Genomic DNA, 20,113 nt, shown 5'->3' on the forward strand with positions numbered 1-20,113 from the left:
AAAATAGACCTTCGAAGGTTTTTGAAAGTCTATTATTTTCACCAAGGCTGCATTTATTTGATAAAAAATACAGTAAAACAGTGATATAAAATATTACAATTTAAAGTGGACTCCACAGATATTGGCACCCCTGATAAATATGAGCAATCTCACTGCCATTTCTCTATGGAAGTAAAGTAATACCAAATATTTTTTAAACAAAAAAAGCCTGTTGAATTGCACTACTTAAGATTCAAAATGCAATATGCATTAACCATGCTTGCATTTTAATGGGCTAAAATTCAACATGGTTGTATATTTTAGATGTTAATATTTCAATTCAAAACATTTCAAACACATTTACATTATTAAAAATTCAATAATCCCTATTCACCTGAGATTTTACTTCCAACATTTTAATTCTGTTTAAAAATGAAACCTTTAATATTCAACAGGCAATTTCCTGTCCATTTGATTTCACTTTACAAATTCACTTCCACAAATTCAGTGGTTCAAATTCGACTGAAAATTCTACAGTTCACATCCGTCCGGGAACTGCAGGAATCTGCACCGGGAAAGTGCACCTCACCAGCAGGGGGTGCAAGTGACTGTTGACCAAGATTGTCTTTCATTTATTAAATGATTTACAGAAATGGAGCAAGCGATACGCATTTGTGATGATTATCAGGGTCAGCATATATGTTGAAAAGCCGATAAAGACACAAAAAAGCAGTTTACATTTGTCCTCATGGTTACGTTTGTACATGTAAGCATTTTTCTCTTCCGTGAACAAGATTATAATGTTCTTCCCCGATGCTGACGTACAGATCAAACGTTACATCTGAGGTAGACATATATTTCTCTCGGTTGTTTCCCTAGGGTTCCCTAAACACATCATACTCCTGGATTCTCTTGCAGTCGGGACGTTTAATTTAGCTTAGTACAGTGATATAAAAGACCAAACTCGTACCTTATTGGGATGAAGGCTATACTAAATAGGCTACAGGCAAGCAGGTGGACTCAGAATATGAACATAACGCACAAAGTTTCACACTAAGCGTTCGCCCAGTGAGTGATATACTGACATAAAGTTGGTTTGACAATGACATTGGATGTTAGTTACACATTTAGGGACCATCTCTAAAGTTATATACGACGTGTATACACGTTTCTAATTTTTAATGTCTTGCACCACCTGCTGGTGAGGTGCACTAACAACAGATGGAGATTATGCTCGCGAATCTACTGCTATTCCTGCAGTTCCCGGATGTGAACTGTTACATTTTCTGTCAAATTTGAACCACTGAATGTGTTGAAGTAAATGTGTAAAGCGAAACCAAATGGACAGAGAGGCAATTTTCTGTCCATTTGATTTTGCTTTACAAATTCACTTATATGAATATTATGGGTTGCATTTTTAAACAAAATATATATTTTGGAAGTAAAATCTGATTATTGCGAATATGGATTATTGTATAATGAAATTGTGTGTGAAATGTTTTGAATTGAAATATTCAAATCTTAAACATACATGCTGAGTTTCACCCCATTAAAATGCAAGCATGCTTAATGCAAAGTAGTGCAATTCAACAAGCTTTTTGTTTAAAAAATATTTGGCATTATTTTACTTCAATATTTCTCATTCAAAATATTTACAAAAACTGAACATGTATGGCACCCCTACAAATTCCAACTGAAGTATATTATTCATATGATGTGTCTGTTAACTTTAGTGATCAGGAACACTTAAAGGGATAGTTTAACTTAAAAATGACAATTTGAATGTTTATCTGCTTAGCCCCAGGGCATCCAAGATGTAGGTGTGTTTGTTTCTTCAGCAGAACACAAATCATAACTCCATAGATAACTCCATACTCTCAATAACTCCAACTGTTGCTGTGCCATTCATATAATGCATGTCAATGGGGTGTAATTCTATGAGAGTAAAAAACACACAGACATACCAATCCATATTAAACCCTGTGGCTTGTGGTGACAACTTGATGTCTTAAGACACGAAACGAGAGACCCAAATGTATTTGTGTTATTTTTTACGTCATAAAAGATTGCATAATCATCATTTTACCTCATAATCATCTTAGATACCCTGGTGGTAAGCAGATAAACATCACATTTTCATTTTTGGGTGAACTATCTCTTTAAGTGACACGTCATGACTTCCTGTTTTAAGTGACACACAGGCCAGATTCCTATAGTCATCCTTCACTATGGGAAAAACCTGAGAATAGTCATGTTTAACAAAGGGTTGTTGAGCTACAAGTAATAAAATAGCTACGATTATCTGAGCTATCAACTAGAATTGGTAACAATTTAACTGGAAGTGCACATGTGGCTAATGGCCCCACTGGCACTGAGGAGGATGGACTGAATCACCAAACAAACTATAAAGGATAAAAGTTAGAGAATTGCAAATGCTAGTTGGGTCTTGGGGTCAGAGAGTCTCCAAAAATACGATCAGACCTCACCTATATAACCACAACTTTCTGCAATAAAACAGCTTTGGTGACATAAAACAGCAGTCTCATGCACCTACAGTTTATGCTCCTGTCAGGCGTAAGTGGAACTTAGAGTGGGACTGTGTTTTATGGTCAGATGAGACCAAAATAAAGCTTTTTGAAAAACATCAGAGGTGTGTTCACATAGCCATGTAGAAAAGTACTTTATACCCACTGTGATATATGGTGGTGGATATCTAATGCTGTGGGGCTACTCTTCTTCCAAAGACCCTGGGCAACTTTTCAGGTTACACTCCACAGTATCATAATCATCAAGTACCAGCAGAAGCTCAATCAACACCTGACTGGCCATGTTACGAAACTTACACTGGTCCGTGGTTGGATCTTCTAGCATGACAATGAGATCTCAGAATAAACAACAGAATAGTTCACAGTGACCACAGAATAAAGGTTTTGCCATGGACATAGCAGTCCCCTGATAACCCTATACAAACCTGTGAGATGAGCTGAAGAGTCCACAATCATTGTTTTGAATATGAAGGATCTTCCAACAATTGTGGAAGACCTATATTTCAGAAAAAAAGTATTTGTTTTATGATAAGAATTTAAATTATTTGACTATTACTTACTTTTAATATTTTGAATGACTAATGAAATTCCTAAAACTAATTTTCAATCAGTTTTGCTAAAATGTTAGCCTGACAAGCCAGACCCACATCAAGATGTTTGGTCTGGAAACTCACCATTGGCAGCTCAATCCGAGGGGCGGATAAACGGTTGTCTTTCAAACTCCCTCTGCACGCGATAGGATAGCGCTACACCAACCAGAGCAACGAAGGTGAAACAGAGCTTGTTGATAGATTAAACATTCGCCGTATCCGGTCGGCTAAACTCCGAACACATCTTCCCTTTTTAAGAATGACTTCAGTGCCGTTCTTTGTTCTTTTCTCAGAGAAAAGCTTAACTCCAAGTCTTCCAGAGTCGCAGTCAAAGCTGATTCGAAAGACCGCCGTTCGCCAGTTTCTGTGTTCACTAGAAGCACGCAAACGCAACTCGGCCATCTTCATTATGGCCCCGCCCACCTATTCTATACACGATGTGATTGGCCCATCCAGATTGAGAGGAATACAGCTCAGAAGGGTATTGAGAGTTCCTAGACGACACTCGGGCAGATTAAATTTGCTGCTGCTAGAGTGCGTCTAGATTTCTTGGCTACTAAAATGTACCATTGGTGCCAATATTTTTAGAGCCTACTGTAAATTAACTGTTTTGAGTTAAATACATTTGAAAATATAATTTATTCCTGTGATTTTTCAGCATAATTCCTCCAATCTTCAATGTAGCATGACCCTTCAGAAATCATTCTAATGTGACGATTCAAGAAACTTCATTATTATTATAAATGATGAAAACTGTTGTGGTGCCTAATATTTTTGTGGAAACCGTGATACATTTTGTTAAGGATTCTTTGATGTAGAGAGGTAAATAATAGTTCAATAGTTAAAAAATAAAGCAAAATGTATTTATAAACCACAGACTGTACCGAAGTGTTGTAATATAAAATTTAAATAAACTGGATGTGTTGCGATTTCTCTTCAGGGTAATTCGTTGGTGTGTCAGGAGCAGAGTATTCAGGTGCATTCAGAACAGAATATAATATACCCTTATTGGTAGCTAAAAGCTTTCAAATTTGCCAAAGTGTTTAATGAAGGATCACGCAAGGGGTGTGCAGAACTTTGCAAATGATGGTCATTTAAATTTCACAGAACTTTCTGAGGAATTCTTTTGCCAGAGATTTATAATTGTTAGGTTTGATTAAATATATTGTAGCACAATACAAACCTAAACAATCTCTCTCTCTCTCTCTCTCTCTCTCTCTCTCTCTCTCTCTCTCTCTCTCTCTCTCTCTCTCTCTCTCTCTCTCTTTCTCTCTATCTCTCTATCTCTCTATCTCTATCTCTATCTCTCTCTCTCTCTCTCTCTCTCTCTCTCTCTCTCTCTCTCTCTCTCTCTCTCTCTCTCTCTCTCTCTCTCTCTCTCTCAGTGGTGGTGATCCACTGGACACGTCAGATAAAAGAAGTGCTCAGCTCTCAATCCATAAGCAACATGGGGGACACCTCAGGCCCGCTGGAGGAGATCTCTTTCTGGAAGAACCGCTGTGCTGATCTGGACAGCATTAGTAAGCAGCTGCAGAAACCTGGAGTCTGTCATATACAGGCGATTCTGCAGCTCTACTCATCAACCTACATCCCACCCTTCTGTGAACTAGCCAAGCAGATCCAGGTACAGCCGAGTAGCTACCTGTGTGTGTGTTCATGAGTGTGTGAAAAAATGTGCAGGGCTACATGGCAGGAATTGAGCCGAGGGGTAATGGGCTGAACAAGAACATTCTCTGGCTGTTGATGATTTATATGCGCCTTCTGAGCGGCTTCTCCTCACCCCTCGGAAATGAGGCCGTCTCACATGCGCTCTTCGCTATTAAGAGTTGGCCCGGCTTCTCATTACAACGAGAGACGGAGCCTGTCTGTCAGCTCTACTTCAGTGCTTAGTGTCACACCCTCATTGCCCTTTAACACTGATTTTAGATCAGTTTATGGTTGTTCATGTAATGACTCAGGATTGGGGTTTAGATAGAGGAAACTGGTCCTGCATCAGTGTGGAGGACACATCACGTGTCCCTTTTTCTGATTGTCATGCCTTCAGCTTCATACTGCGCAAAACTGCAAGGCTGCAGCAACTGCCATCCTTTATTTCAAACAATCTCCAAAGCCTCTAAAAAAATCAATGTGACCAGAGTGAAATAATTAAACATCAGCTCTATTTGACCTTCAGGGGCACCCATGGCTGCTTGTAATAGTGATGCTGTAGAGTCAGCTGTGTGCCTGATCACTGTCCCGTAACAGCCAATGTTGTGTATGGTAGCGCTCAGTTTACTTTGGTAAAACCCTTTAAGCTTATTCAGATGTCAATTAATAAGTCCAAATTGACTTCAGGTGCCAGTCAATAAACATAACCACTAAGTTAAGACTGTCCCAACTGATCAAACCAAAATTTATACATTTTCTCACATTATTACAGTTTATTCACTATAGTTAGAAAATGGTAATACAATATGAAAAAACTCAGAGTTAAACTGTGTCAGAATAAATTAATCTTGATAATGTCAGACAACTTTGATAGAAAGGTATTTTATAGATTATAATCAACCAATCAGCTGTAAACTGTTACATTTAACCAATTCAACTCTGTGCCCCACCCATGGGTCCAATATTGCCTCCATTATAATGTACTCAATCGTGTAGGGAAAAAAACTTTATTAGGCCCCGATCACACAGAACGCGTTTTTGCAGCTAGAGGCACCTTTTTTGAATGGATTTTGGTTGGCAGAGAGCGTTATGCGCGCTGCTTTTGCGCTCCGGGTGCCTCGCATTTTAACCGCTTGCTGCGCCTCGTGTTTTAACCGCTTGCTGCTCCTCGTGTTTTAACCGCTTGCTGCTCCTCGTGTTTTAACCGCTTGCCGCGCCTCGTGTTTTAACCGCTTGCTGCTCCTCGCATTTTAACCGCTTGCCGCGCCTCGTGTTTTAACCGCTTGCTGCTCCTCGCATTTTAACCGCTTGCCGCGCCTCGTGTTTTAACCGCTTGCTGCTCCTCGTGTTTTAACCGCTTGCTGCACCTCGCGTTTTGAAAGGAGCGCTCTGAGCGAATGAAGTTGACAAAAAGTCAACTCTGAGCGGAAAAGTGCCTGACGTCATCGCGTTTATTTTCTTTTGACCAATCGAATGAATGGAGAGGCGGGCCTTCCGTTGTGTTGACCGTTCCATTGATTAGATTGACAGGACAGCTGATTCGGGGGTTTCCTAGCAACATTTAAAAAAACTGCAGCGCACTGCTCTTTTCTGAAAGAAAAAACGCTTACCAAAGAAGGCAGTGCAGTACACCTCGCGTTCGGAAACCTGAAAAACGCGTTCGGTGTGATCGGGGCCTTAGGTTATTTTTTCATTTAATATCAGAGTCTGATAGTCCCTCCCCGTGAAGTTTCCAACATTCTACACTTTGTTTTATTGATTAATAAAGTGTATCTTATGGGCATAAAGTGCACTTTTTCTTCTTGGAATTTTCAGTGTGACTGTGAACACTCCTTACACTAGAATAGTGCACAAGTATTTAAATTGCACTAGTCTGACAAACTAGCAATAAGTAAGGACTAATCAGTCTCACTTTAAGGATTCAAATTAAAACAATCTATCTTTATATGTACCTGTGCCCGTTTGCATGAAACCTCTTTAAGTGGTTTGACTTAAAGATACCCCTGAGGGGGAAAAATCCTAGCCTGACGTGGGCTGTGATTATGGGGCGTGTTTCAACCAAACCAGGAAAGACATCAATTGGATAGACATACAACCAATCAGAGCAGCGAAGCGACGCATTGTCAAATTTCAACAGAGTTCAACTGCACTGTGTTGCCAAGTCCGTGTTTTTTCTGCGGGTTGTTTTCTATGTCCGCGGGTTGAAGCAACTATTATGTGATATAGACCCATGAGTGTGAATTTTAGCAGGCAACCTTGCCAAAATAACACACATTTTACCCCCAAACGCCATTTTTTCCCCGGAGAACCCCCCAAGAAGCTATTGTTTAGGGCTAGTAGTTGGCGGGTTTTGTTGTAAAAACTTGGCAAACCTGTCTGCACGAGAGCTGAAATCAGACTGGAATACACAATCTTTGCCGGTGTTGTAAAAAAATTAAATAATTAAACGATACACAGAGTACTTACCCAACATGATCATCATTTCTGAGAGAAATTGGGATGATGAATGCAGATACAAACAAGCTCTTCATTTAGAATTTGAACAAATATAACCCAAGCCCCTTTGATGACGTGGATGATTCCGTTACTGTTGAGCATCTGTCCGTCATCGCCTGAAGCCCGCCCTGATGATTTCATTGGTCCGAACAGTTTCTGTTTGGGGATAAGTTTCGGTCTGGAGCAAGCCTAGACCGAACTGCCCGACCCAAAAATGTTGTGGGCGGGGCTAAATTCGGCTGGCATCCAGGCTAGAAAAATCCCTGAAGAAGGGGATTTATTTAGATAGAAGGGGAGTGTTGCAACAAACGCCTTAACTGTCACCTTTACATAGGTGTTTAATACTAGGCATTTTGCGATTATTTCTGGTAAAAAAAGGGCAATGGAGAAGTGGTTGCTATAATTATAAAACCTCACACGATAAACATTACATAACGGACTACTTAAGTTTAACAGGTCTAATGCCATTTAATTTATTTTGACTTATTTACCCTGTTGAAGAGTTGGATTCTCATTTTAAACATGGAATTTTATTTAAATTTAACATACAAAGAGCGAGAGCAATAGTACGGCCATCAATGAGCTTCGCTTGGGTTACAAAAGTTGTCGACAGTGCTGTCATTTTGTTTTCAGACCACGAAATCAACGATGTCACTAAAGAAGTGTTTTTGTTTGTAAGGAAAAATGAGTTTTTATTTGATTTTGGCCAGTGTTAAGGAAACAGTGGATGCAGTTTGTTTTTCTGGAGCAGCAAAACTAAAGATTCTTTTGAGATGAAGGATGCAATACTACTCTATAAGTACTCAAGATTAACATGAGACTGGCAGAAGCATGTTATGTACCTTTTAACTTTACTATAATATATGAGTTATGGAGATCATTAAAGCACATTGAGTCCAGGTACGACACCAGAGGATGCTCAAAATTATGCCATGCTAGTCATATTCATTAAATTACATTATATTTTTCCAACTCTTTGTTGTTGTACTGTACTCACACATCAGTGCTACTTTGCTTGTTTGGTGTTGATATTTAAATGAATGGCTACTGGAAACAAGAAATCTAAACCAAACTGGACCAAGGACAAAAAAAAAAAGCTTTTTTTCTTCTTTTTTTTTAAAGACAGGGAGAAACACCTAAGCTTGCCATTTTATAATCAGTCACTCCTGCGTACAAGACTAAACTTGGCATGAGATAATTATTTCAATTGCACAATGGAAGTGATGAAAATATATTAAAACTTTGGTGTTTATTCAATTTTATTTTCAATAATACACACTGTTTCACGTCATCTTTTCAACAGGCTTGTTTTGATTGCTCAAAATGCACATCTGTACCATCACGTTTGAGTTCAGCAGATGACTGAAGGGACCTGTTTTGATCCCTTAATTTTTGTTAGGGCTAATTGGTTGCTAAGGACTTAGTTGCAACGCATAACAGAACTTAAGGGAAAATACTTAATGACAGTCTTGAAGGTCATTGAGTGGACACTTTTCTTGCAACCCATGTTTCATTAAGGGTAAACTTAACCTTTTAACTAAGAGTTTTAACTCAAGCGGTTTAATGCAACTGGGCCCTGACCTATAAAAGTTATGACCACTATTGAAAAAATAAATGTATGACTAACTTGTAAGACTAGTCTAAAGGCACCTACACACTACAAGATAATCAGGCTGATTTTTGGCCCAGTTCTCCCCTTCTGACAATCCTTGGTAAAGTTCTGATTATCTTGATAATTCTACAGATTATTTTATCAGATTTTTTCTGTGTTTTAAGAGCAATTGATTCTGCTCGGAAGCAGCCATCTCAAATCATAAATTTGACCCTGGACAACAAAACTAGTCATGTGGCAATAGCTAACAATACATTGTATGGGTCAAACCTATCAATTTTTCTTTTATGCCAAAAATCATTAAGTAAAGATCATGTTTCATGAAAATATTTAGTACATTTCCTACTGTAAATATATTTCTATAAAAATTTTACATTTGGAAAACTGGTGATCTGGTGATTTTCTCAATATTTAGATTTTTTTGCACCCTCAAATTCCAGATTTTCAAATAGTTGTATCTCAGCCAAATATTATCCAATCCTAACAAACCATACATCAATGGAAAATGTATTATTTATGTTTTATTAATCTCATAATCTCAATTAAAATGATTGGTTTTGTGGTCCAGGGTCACAAATATCCAAAATGTAGATTCTTTGATCATGTTTGTTTACTGTGAAGTCACGTTTGACCACGAGATATTTCTCGAGATTTTGATTTTTGTGTATGGAATCTGTTAGTGTGTGGTATTCTGTTGTTGTCACATCGTGGCACTCCACACTCTGTTAAATCTATGATTTTGTTTATCATAATTTTTCTGGTTTGAAAATCTGATCTGTCTGTCTATCCATCTATTCGTATCTCTGTCTGTCTGTCAAATTAACATTTGTTTTTTGTTTTGTTCTCCAGGATAGCACTTTGCAGGCTCAGTCAAATGTCTCCTTCCTGTCCTTACTGAAAGAACCTTGTGAGGAGCTTGCTCAGCTTAAACCTGGTGAGATTGTACCCAAACTCGCTCACATCCTCAACCTCATCCGTGTGATATGGATCAACTCCAGCTACTACAACACCCGTGACAGGATCACAGCTCTATTATCCAAGGTGCGTTATTATACAGTGAACTTGATTCCTTCAGGAACACTACTATTGTGTTTGTTCAGAGACACACAATGGTTAATTCAGCCATGGATTTGTTTGAAGTGCGTATGCGATGCAGGAGCCGCACGCGCTGTTGTCCTTTTACATATGCCGCATTTGCAGTGATCCACAGCTGTATACCACAAACACAGCATTTATTCATTATTTTTATTCCAAATCCCAAAAGCGTTTGGCTTCTTAACATGGCTTGTTAACATTGCAATTCTCTCACATACACTTTTTCATAGATGTCACAATTAAATGGACTTCATTTAAAAGTTTTATTCAACTCCTTTATTCCAATTACTTTATATTTATATAGCCTAATACTTTAGATTTATATATTATGTTTCTCACGCAACGCAAGTGGCAAAACATTTAAACATATGTTAGAGCCAATGTTAGAGTCACAAACATTTTATATTAAAACTTACAATAGTCAGAAAAATTCAGTCTTTTATTTCATTTTTAAATATATATTTTTTTACAAGAAATCCTCCAAACCATAAAGAACCTCCAAGAAAGGAAGAAGTTTGAGTGCTATCCATTATGTCTCCTTATTTAGCTAAATATCAGGTAAGGTGTCATTTTCCTTGCTTTACCCCGAGGCAAAAAAGCCATGTGTTGACTTTTAAAACAAAGTAAAATTATAAATGATGTTAAAATGATATGCATCTGTGGGGAAATTACTAGATTTTCACGTCAATACATGTTTATTTTAATGCAAACAGTGCACTGTCACTTTAATTCAGCACATCCAGCACAGCAAAAAATAGAAATTGACAGCTCCTGGAATGCGCTGCCGGACCTCATCCACGTGAGGTGTGAAAGATCTAACCGCTTAACATGGGTACAGAAGAAAATGCGCACTGCATACAGAGTATGAAACGGGCATTATATATATTTTTTATTTTTATTGAACTGTTGTTTAAAAGCTCACAATTGCGCATGTGATATTGCTCAAATATTCTATTATATATAATATATAATACTTTTATAATAGAATAACATAGTATAAACATTCTACAAATGCAAGTCACCTGTGCGGAATGATTGAGTAAAGCAATACATTATATGATAGGTTATCTCTTTATAATATCACGAGTGAATTGATTTTCAATGCTCCGACAATGAAGATTGATCCACTACACCTTGTCATTGTTATGCACAGCCCTTTGTCTCGGCAATCAATCACTTCATGCATAATTTTGTGTGAATCAGCTACACTCTCATGCTCAGAGGTTTTCCCTCAATCCACTCACACAGACCTATGTAGTCATACTAGTACCTGATGCCTGGATCCCACACCCCCCTCCCCTGCTTCCTGCACATCAAAGTTCGGATTGCTTTGGGCTCCGCCACATAGATAAGCCATCAGCCGCAGTAGCGTAGCACATGTAACACGTGTTCTTCAGATCAGAGGAGCGGGGCCTTGCGTCTGTACGCCACCCGCTCGCATCGGTTCACTTGCTTTTCATTTCCATCCCTGGCTCCTTGAGAGCATCAGGGAAACCGTTTAACCTTCTGTAATTACGCTCTGACCCTTCCTCTGCAGGAATCACATGGTACTACTGCCACTTTGTTTCGCTCTCTTTTTTTTGTCTGTTTCATTTTTCTTTTTTTCTCTTTTTCATTCTTTTCTTTGAAAACACATCAAGGCAAATCGGACTGCTACAAAAACATTTGGTCTAATTGTTTCCTGAGGGGTGAGACTGCGCGCACATGCTGAAATGCCCGCATTAAATCAGCAGTTGTTTTTCAAAGGGCCATTTTTATTCTCTGAGGTCATATTTTCACCTTTGACCTGCATATGTTTAATGAGTTCAAGTCTGGACAATCTTTTCCCCCCTTTTGTTTCTCTTATGTTAAAACTTAAAGGGATAGTTCACCCATCAGTGAAATTTACTCACCATCATGTCATTTCCAAATCTGTATAACTTTGGTTCTTCTGTGGAACACAAAAAAGATACGCCCTCATATAAAGACAAAACAACATCTTGGTAACACTCATGACACTAAAATAATGCAATAGTCAATAACTAAATAAAAAACACTAATGTACATTACCAATCGCAAAAATATTACTATATGTCATGTGTCAAGCAGGGACGTCTGAGTATATCCTTTAACTGATTTTCACTGTTAATTATATTGTATTTTATAGTTTTTACTTAAAAAATGTTTACAATATTTTACAGTACAATTGTAATTCAATGGTAAACCAGTTACAATTTTTATACTGTAGGCTACATGATGATGTAACTAATATATTTATAATAAGGTAACCAATTAGAAGTTTTTACTGTAGCATTTTTACAGTATTTTTATTACAAATTACACATTTTACAGGATCTTTTTAAATGTACACTATTTGTTCAAAATAAACAAAATTTCAGTTCTCATAACAATTCTCCTTCCAAAATGTGCCTACCCTGATTCACTATGGTAAGCCTATTATAAGTGTATATAAATATTTTAGAGCTGTCGGGATGGCTTTTGCGAGAAATCGCTTGCATACATCACTCGCCCATTTGTCTCGTCATGTCTGTAAATAGAGAAAAGTGGCTCTGGCTACTTTGATGCATGTGTAGTGTGGGAGGTCTATAGTTTAGTGAGCAAGAAAGGTTGATATAGAGCAGCTCAAATAAATAAAAAAAAACTATGTTTTCTGCAAAATGCATGCATTTATTTTAATTTTTTAGTGCGGTCCAATATTGTTTTGAACTCTCATGTATAGACTTATATGTATAGACTCTCATGTATAGTTCTTCAGAATATCTTCTATGTTTTACAGATGAAAAGATACAGGTTTTGACTTAAATGAATTTGCTTAACAGAATTTACATTTTTGGGTGAAGTATCCCTTTAACTCAAGCTCTGCTGGTCAATGCAGCGCCACCCTCTAACCAAAAAGACCGACATATCCAGAGCCTTTCATTTAATCTGTCAGAAATGTACTCCAGTTCAGCCATAACACTGTAATTCTTTATGCATTCTTACCCAGGCCAAATGCCTGTGGTTCAGTCAAGTGAGCTCTCTGCACTTTGTTCTTACCTTGTCAAATACACAGACTATCTGATGTGAAAGTTCTATTGTGTTAGGTCAGTGCTTGTGCTATGAAAACGGCTTAGGTTATGCTTTAATGATTCTTGAAGTGAAAGAAAGTTCTCTTCTCCTGCAATGAAGAAAAGCCTTCATCAGTTTACAAAATTGAATTTCTATTTGTCTGACGGAAAGATTCCAGCGACTGATATACACCCTCCCTGTGGAGATCTTTATGTTTTTATTGTTATTCTATGGAATAATGTTGCTATTTTTCTCGTGGCTGTTCCACCGTGCCATGAATGCACTGTGAGTTTAAATCACCCGCTAAGCTCCATTAATACTCAGTGACTTGGATCTTGTACCTGGTTCACAGATTTGGCTCACGGTCCTATAGGACCGATGGGGGATCAACATCCCCTGAACAAATTCAAAATGAAACATTTCAGAAGAAATTGAGGGAACTGTTCTAAAATCAGAGTGTAACTGTGATTTCTATCAACAGCCATATACAAATACATCTAAATGGACTGTAAAGTCCACCCAGAGCTCTGTTGTCATTGGCTGTGTGCAATAGCGTGTTGTATTTAATGAAGGTGAAATGGGCCCTGGTATTTGCACTCTTTTTCAGACTTTAGAGGGTTTCTCCCCTCCAAGATGTAAAATAACACGAGAAACCTGATTATTTCAGCAGGGAAGCATTTTATTGTGCTTGCAGTGAGGAAGGAAAGAAAGAGAGGCGGTAGAAAGAAAAGACGTGGAGCAGAACTTGCTTTCTTGATTCAGTTTCCAGTCAGAGGTTTTCCAGCTAATAATTTCCAATCAGAGGGCATTTGAGTCACGACGTGTGTGTTTGTGCGTGGATTTGTATGTGTGTGTGTCACGACCACCTTCCTTTGTCTCTCCCTCGGGGCTTCAGAATTTCTTTTATTTGTTTTTGGTTTGTTTTTTCCCCCCGTCCTATTTCTCAGAGCTGGTAGAGCCTACATCGGATTTAATATCATTTTCCAATCAGCCAGCGCTAGGGGCCATAGACTTTGGACTCCTGTGTGCTGTTCCGTTTAATACCATGAGAAAAATACAGAGGTAAAGAAAGAGTTCAGATACATAAGGCCTTCAAAAGAATAATTTGTTATAATTGTGCCGGCATTCCGAGACTGATGTGCTCATTGTTATTTCATACATGAGACTCACAGCTCTACATGCCGTCTGCTTCCCACCGTCTACTCCTGATATGAAACACCATCTGCCGGGGTTTCTGAAAGCTCAGCGCTTGTCATCTATTCTTACCTCCTACGTCCACCTAACCCTACTTTTAGTTAGCTCCGTCTAGGTTTTTTTTCTTCTCCTGCACCAAAGTTAAGACACGCTTCTTTGCTGATTTTCAAGAGCTGCTGTGACAGAAATGGAAGAAACGTCTCTGATTGAACAAGGCCTTAGAAATCTCTTGAGACGCAGGCGTTGGGATGTGTGTTGTCTTCATTTACAGAAGGCTCTTTTTGTCTTTCTTTAAAAAAGAGAGGAATGAAAAAAAATCTATATATATGAACCCATAAGCTGTTTAATTCTGTGGCTCTCTTAACCTTTTGCTTAAATGAGAATTTTGAGTCATTTACATATCAATTTAATTTCCTCTTGTTTTGTGCCTCCTTCATTAAAATAGGAATTTGCCTGTCACTGTAATCAGGGTGTAGTACACATTACTGCGCGCGCACACACACACACACACACACACACACACACACACACACACACACACACACGCGCACGCACACACGCACACACACACACTTTTTTCCTCCCATGTACACATATACACATTCTTTTCTCTTTTCTTCACAGATGTACACATGTACAGCTATTTTCTTTCTTTCTGTTTTCTTGTTTGTCTATCTCTGTGCTATATGGGGTTCCTGTGTCAAAAGAATCTAAAACTCAATGGGAATCTGTCGTTTCACATCCTCCACTATATACATCATCAGCCATGATTACACTTTCTTCGCCTCTCTTCCTCTCTCCTATTTGTTGCATTCTCTTCATTTTATTTCCTTTGCTCATTTCTATACAACAGTCTCTGTTTTTGTAAGGCACATGGATCTGAGTGACACCAAGCACAAAAGCCAAGGTTTTAACAGGAGTAAATCCTGCCTGATTCATAGAAAAGTCTGTACTCAAGGTTAATCTACACCTGAATGCAGAGCACATTACGGCACACACCTGTCTGTGCTTGCTTTGGTACAGTCAATGTGGTTCTCTCATCAAACATTCATGTGCAAAATCCTCAAGTATGAGGCTGAACATCCTGAGATGCAGTAGATACGCCGACAAAGACAGATTCGCTCTTGGATTGCTGGGTGTTTCATTTACACTCAGTAACTGTACAATGTGGTGTTTTGTTGTTTTGCAGATGAGTAATGAGGTCATCCGTCTGTGCTGTGAGGAGATCTCGCTGGACAGGATCTTTCAGGGTTACGTGGTCTCCAGCAAGCGGATTCTGAATGACTGTATCCAGTGCTGCCTGGCATGGAAAGAGCTCTACCTGAACACCTCCCAGATCCACCACAAGTACAGTAGCCCTCAATCATCGTCTCTCTCTCTCTCTCTCTCTCTCTCTCTCTCTCTCTCTCTCTCTCTCTCTCTCTCTCTCTCTCTCTCTCTCTCTCTCTCTCTCTCTCTCTCTCTCTCTCTCTCTCTCTCTCTCTCTCTCTCTCTCTCTCTCTCTCTCTCTCTCTCTCTCTCTCTCTCTCTCTCTCTCTCTCTCCATATCTGAGTTCTGCTCTGTTACCTACAGCACAGGAACACGCCTCTTAGAACTGCACCGTGATTGCACTGTATTACAGCAGCACCCATCCACTTTACACGCCATAATGAGAGTTTCTACGGTCAGCAGTGACATATGGAGTGCTGGATCTTTTCAAATATAATTAAGCTTCTTCAGGTGATTTATCTCTACTTACACTCTGCTGGGTGCCGTACTGTTTCATATCAGCATCGCCATTCGCCACTGCCACCAGCTCCACTATTAGTAATAGTATGCTACTTCTAAACGTGGTATTATCACTCCAACTGTCAGTTTTGCGACTATCACTGCTATTACAACGATTAGCATGACCCTGCAGTACCTGTGACTGCAGGCCTTGTCCACACTATCTCTCTGTTTTGGCCTTTTTATTAACGAATATTAAGCTTTTTGAAAACGCTCTCCAAAGTGGATATGTTTTAAAACTTATGAAAATGTCAATGATTACAAAGGGGGTTACATCTGAATATATTCTGTAAAAAGCAGCAGCAGATTTGCCACGTTTTCACAACAAAACTAGCCCAAAACAAGCCCAATCGCGTCTCCCCACTCTCTAGCGTGTGCGGCAGCCTCCACAGCAGCAGAAGCTCCTCCAGGTCCTAGTGCCCTCCAGCTACACCTCTATATATTTATACATGTAGTGGGGGCGCTGTTGTTACAGTAATACAATGAAAAGTAGAATACACAAATAAATTGAAGTTACTTCTTGTTCTGAATAAACAAATCAGTAATGATGTCATAAATCACAAGCAAGACACTTGTAAATTAAATACTTTTATATACAGTGTATTAATCTGTAATAAAAATGTACGAAATGGATGATGAAAAATAATCCAAGGAGCTCTACAATAATTGTAGAATTAAAAGACAGCATCAATGGATGTCATGCCACCCCCACTTCATGTGCACAAACGTTAAATGCAAAAATACAATATTTAGGTTACAGCTGCATCTGGGTGAAAAATTACTGACTTTATTAGTTATTTTCAGAGCTTTTAATATACTCTTATCATAAAAAGAACTTTATTAACATTTATTTATCTTCAACAAGAATCCTTTTAGTAAGGATACCTCAGAAATCTGAAACCAGAATGAAAAAAAAAAAAAAGTTTTTGCTCAAAATGGTGTTGTTTCCAAACAAAGGGAAAACATAAACATATATCGGCATCGTTATCGGCATCGGCCAAAATGAGCTGAAAAATATCGGCATATCGGATATCGGCAAAAATCCAATATCGTGCATCCCTAGTAATCAGTTACATTACTTTATTATTTGAATGAAACATTTTCAGAAATTATTTTTTATTATTTACATTTTTTTTTAACTTAATTGATATTCTCCTAACCAACCCCTAAACATAACAGTTTGTGACCCTTTTAAATATATATCATAATCTGTTTAAATATGAACCCATATTCTGGTTTTAAAGTCAGACCCTATTTTTCCAATGCGGAAGTGAACTATTTTCTGTGTATGTGAGAGACTTCGGTTTCATTATCTGCAGGGCGCTGTGGTGCTTCTCGACTGGTGTGCAACCAGTTTAACAAAGTGCAGTAAACTTGTTTGTGCTAAAAAATAGTGTTTATGACTACGATAACTAATTATAATGATATGCTAACAAATGCCAGTTTGTTGCATCAAGCAGCATAATTAAATGTTTTTGCACTGCTAAAATAACTGGAAGCGTCTGACACATGCGTGCCTGCTCTAATTCTGATTGTGTCAAATTTGTTAGGTGCCACTGTCACAAAAACACTACGGTCCTAAAACTGCAGTCCTGCAACTTACAAGAACATAATTGATTGATTAAATAATTAATTTTATTATTATCATTTACTACTAATTAAGTTCATTTCACATTTATTTGCATATCACTTTTCACAATACATATAGATTCAAAAGCAGCTTTACAGTAAATCCATATTTCTGCATTGCAGTTTAGAGTAAGCTGTTATCAGAGGTGACTGCCCAAATAATGGTTTTCAGAAATGCACATGTAAGTCGTTCAGTTAGCTAATAATGTATTCATTTAAGACAGACACATTGAGCTTATTGAAGTAATTATTATGGTTTGTGAACATAATGATCTGAAGAATACTGTTACTGCTAAGATTATTGTTACTTTTATCACTGCTACTATGTGCAGTACTAAACATGACCATTACCTTTAGGATTATTACTATGGTTATCTGCATTACCACCTCTACTAATATGGAGCTAAAATAGTCTCAGAAATCATGCATTACAAAATAAGATTATTCGATTTGTTAGCTAATTTGGTACAACAGTGTATGTATTTCCAAACAGCAATTCACAGACTTGTAACCTGATTAATGTTCACAAAGCTCTTATTTTCAAATACACAGCCAAATTTACATTTACAAAATATGAAACCTGTCCTTTATGAGCACTAATCGAGCCAGTCTGTGCACCATACACTAGAACAAAATAACAGATGCATTAGGTTTTGAATTTATAAATGGCTGTTTGCTAATTTGCTAATTGCTAATTTATGAATGGCTGTTTGCCTTAGCACATTTGCTAACAGAACAATTACAGTTACTGCTAATACTGCTGCTGCTCATGTGAGTCTCTATATTGGGGTATTTAGGCTATAACTAATTAGGCTAGAGCTACTAATACAACCAAAATATAGTTATTAGTGTTATTAGTGCTTCTAATTCAACAAAATCTGTAACTGCTAATGTGTTGCTACATTAGCACTGTTATTATAGTTATATATCTTTATTATTTCCCCTAATAATACATTGCTGCCACAGTTACTGCCGCAGCAATAATCACCAATACCGTGAGGGATGCACCCAAATGAAAACTCTGGGCTGAAATTGAAAACTGAAAATCTAGATGGACTTTGCTGTAAACTGATACCGAAAATGCTTTAAAAAAAAAAAAAAAAAACTTATTTATTTTAAATGAGCATTTTTTTGTATAATTATATATATGAGACTTTTTAATGAAATTCAATAATTTTTTGATACTGAATTAAAAAAATACAGGCCAGTGGATCAGTGAACGTGAGGGTGCCGTCATTTTACCAGCGTTTCCCAGCACGGCTATACCACACCATGTTACAGCACGGTAGGGATATTGCAAACAGAATAAAGTCTACTAATACATAGAAATTTCATGTGCAGACTTTGCTTTTCCAAAGAGCGGGAGCGGTACATGAGTGGAGTGTTTGCATGTGCCATCAGCAACTTTCCGCACGTGCATACAGCAGAATATTGAGAATATGAGTAACACCATTAGCATGGACAGTTTTTGCTTCAGTCAGAATTAATTCATTCCGATTGATGAATCCGAATGTTGTGTTTATATGAACGCTAAATAAAATAATCGGGTTGATGTGTGCGTTTATATGTCATAAGCTTCTGATCGGATATAATCTTCTGACCATAGACTGTAAAAAAAAATATGGACGTAGTTTCCGTGACGCCACCTGTAGGTTTCTGAAGAGCATTTTTAAAGCCTAAAGTTAGCTGTTGCCATCTTGGCATCTTCAAGTGGCCACTCCCTTAATTATGCAAAATTTTAAGGCTTAATTTAATTTTTACAGTTAATTTAAAACAGTTGTCATGAAGGGCAAAATTAGCTTTATGGACCAAAACCACTCTTGTACCAGGCTGTAAACATATTTTGTTCTGCTGTAAAGATACAGATTTGACTTTCTCTTGTGGCCAGTCGATGAATTGCAGTTTAAGTCACTTCCGTGTTGGCTTCAAGAGAGACCATGGGAGGTTGCGGCTTGCTTTTGACATGCACACTGCACGATTTTTTTCTGTTTTCTGCTGTGTTTGCATACTAATCATCCTCCTATATTACATCCTGACTTAACATTTATCTATTTTGGGTCCTTATTAGGAGACGACGAGCACATAAAGCGTTATGCCTTGCTGCTTGTATTTATCAAGCAGTAAAAACGCCCTTTCCCGCTCCCAAAACCAGTCGACTGTGGATGAGAGTCTAAAACAAGGACTGGTGGGATGTCATCCTGCTCCACTTCACAGACGATGAGTGGAAAGAGAATTTTAGAATGACAGGACACTCAATTATGACTCTTCATTCAATAGGAAGAACAGCTTGTTCCATGTACATGCATTCTACGTCACTGCACATGCACAGGACTTGAGTTTCAGTTTTCAATCTGATCACATTTTAATCAGATCCAGCCAATTCATTCCGTCTGACGTGGTTACATGTGACATTTTTATTCTGACTGTGCTACTAGTCTGATTTCAATCGGATCATAAGGGTCCATGTAAACACAGGTAGTGGTAATGGCTAGAGTCAGAGTGAAAGCTG

The 20,113-nt window shown here is 38.0% G+C and overlaps 1 protein-coding gene across 1 annotated transcript in view; it reads left to right on the top strand.

Moving 5' to 3' along the window:
* The window catches only part of dnah2 (dynein, axonemal, heavy chain 2), a 234,435-nt gene that overhangs the window by 10,285 nt on the left and 204,037 nt on the right, over positions 1-20,113 (top strand). Inside the window, exons 7-8 of the mRNA XM_067446627.1 lie at positions 4,501-4,739; positions 9,720-9,911. Coding sequence (XP_067302728.1) covers positions 4,501-4,739; positions 9,720-9,911 — 431 coding nt within the window. The remainder of the gene's footprint in view (positions 1-4,500; positions 4,740-9,719; positions 9,912-20,113) is intronic.

The sequence above is a fragment of the Pseudorasbora parva genome, chromosome 1, assembly GCF_024679245.1.
Source record: "Pseudorasbora parva isolate DD20220531a chromosome 1, ASM2467924v1, whole genome shotgun sequence".
NCBI lineage: Eukaryota > Metazoa > Chordata > Actinopteri > Cypriniformes > Gobionidae > Pseudorasbora > Pseudorasbora parva.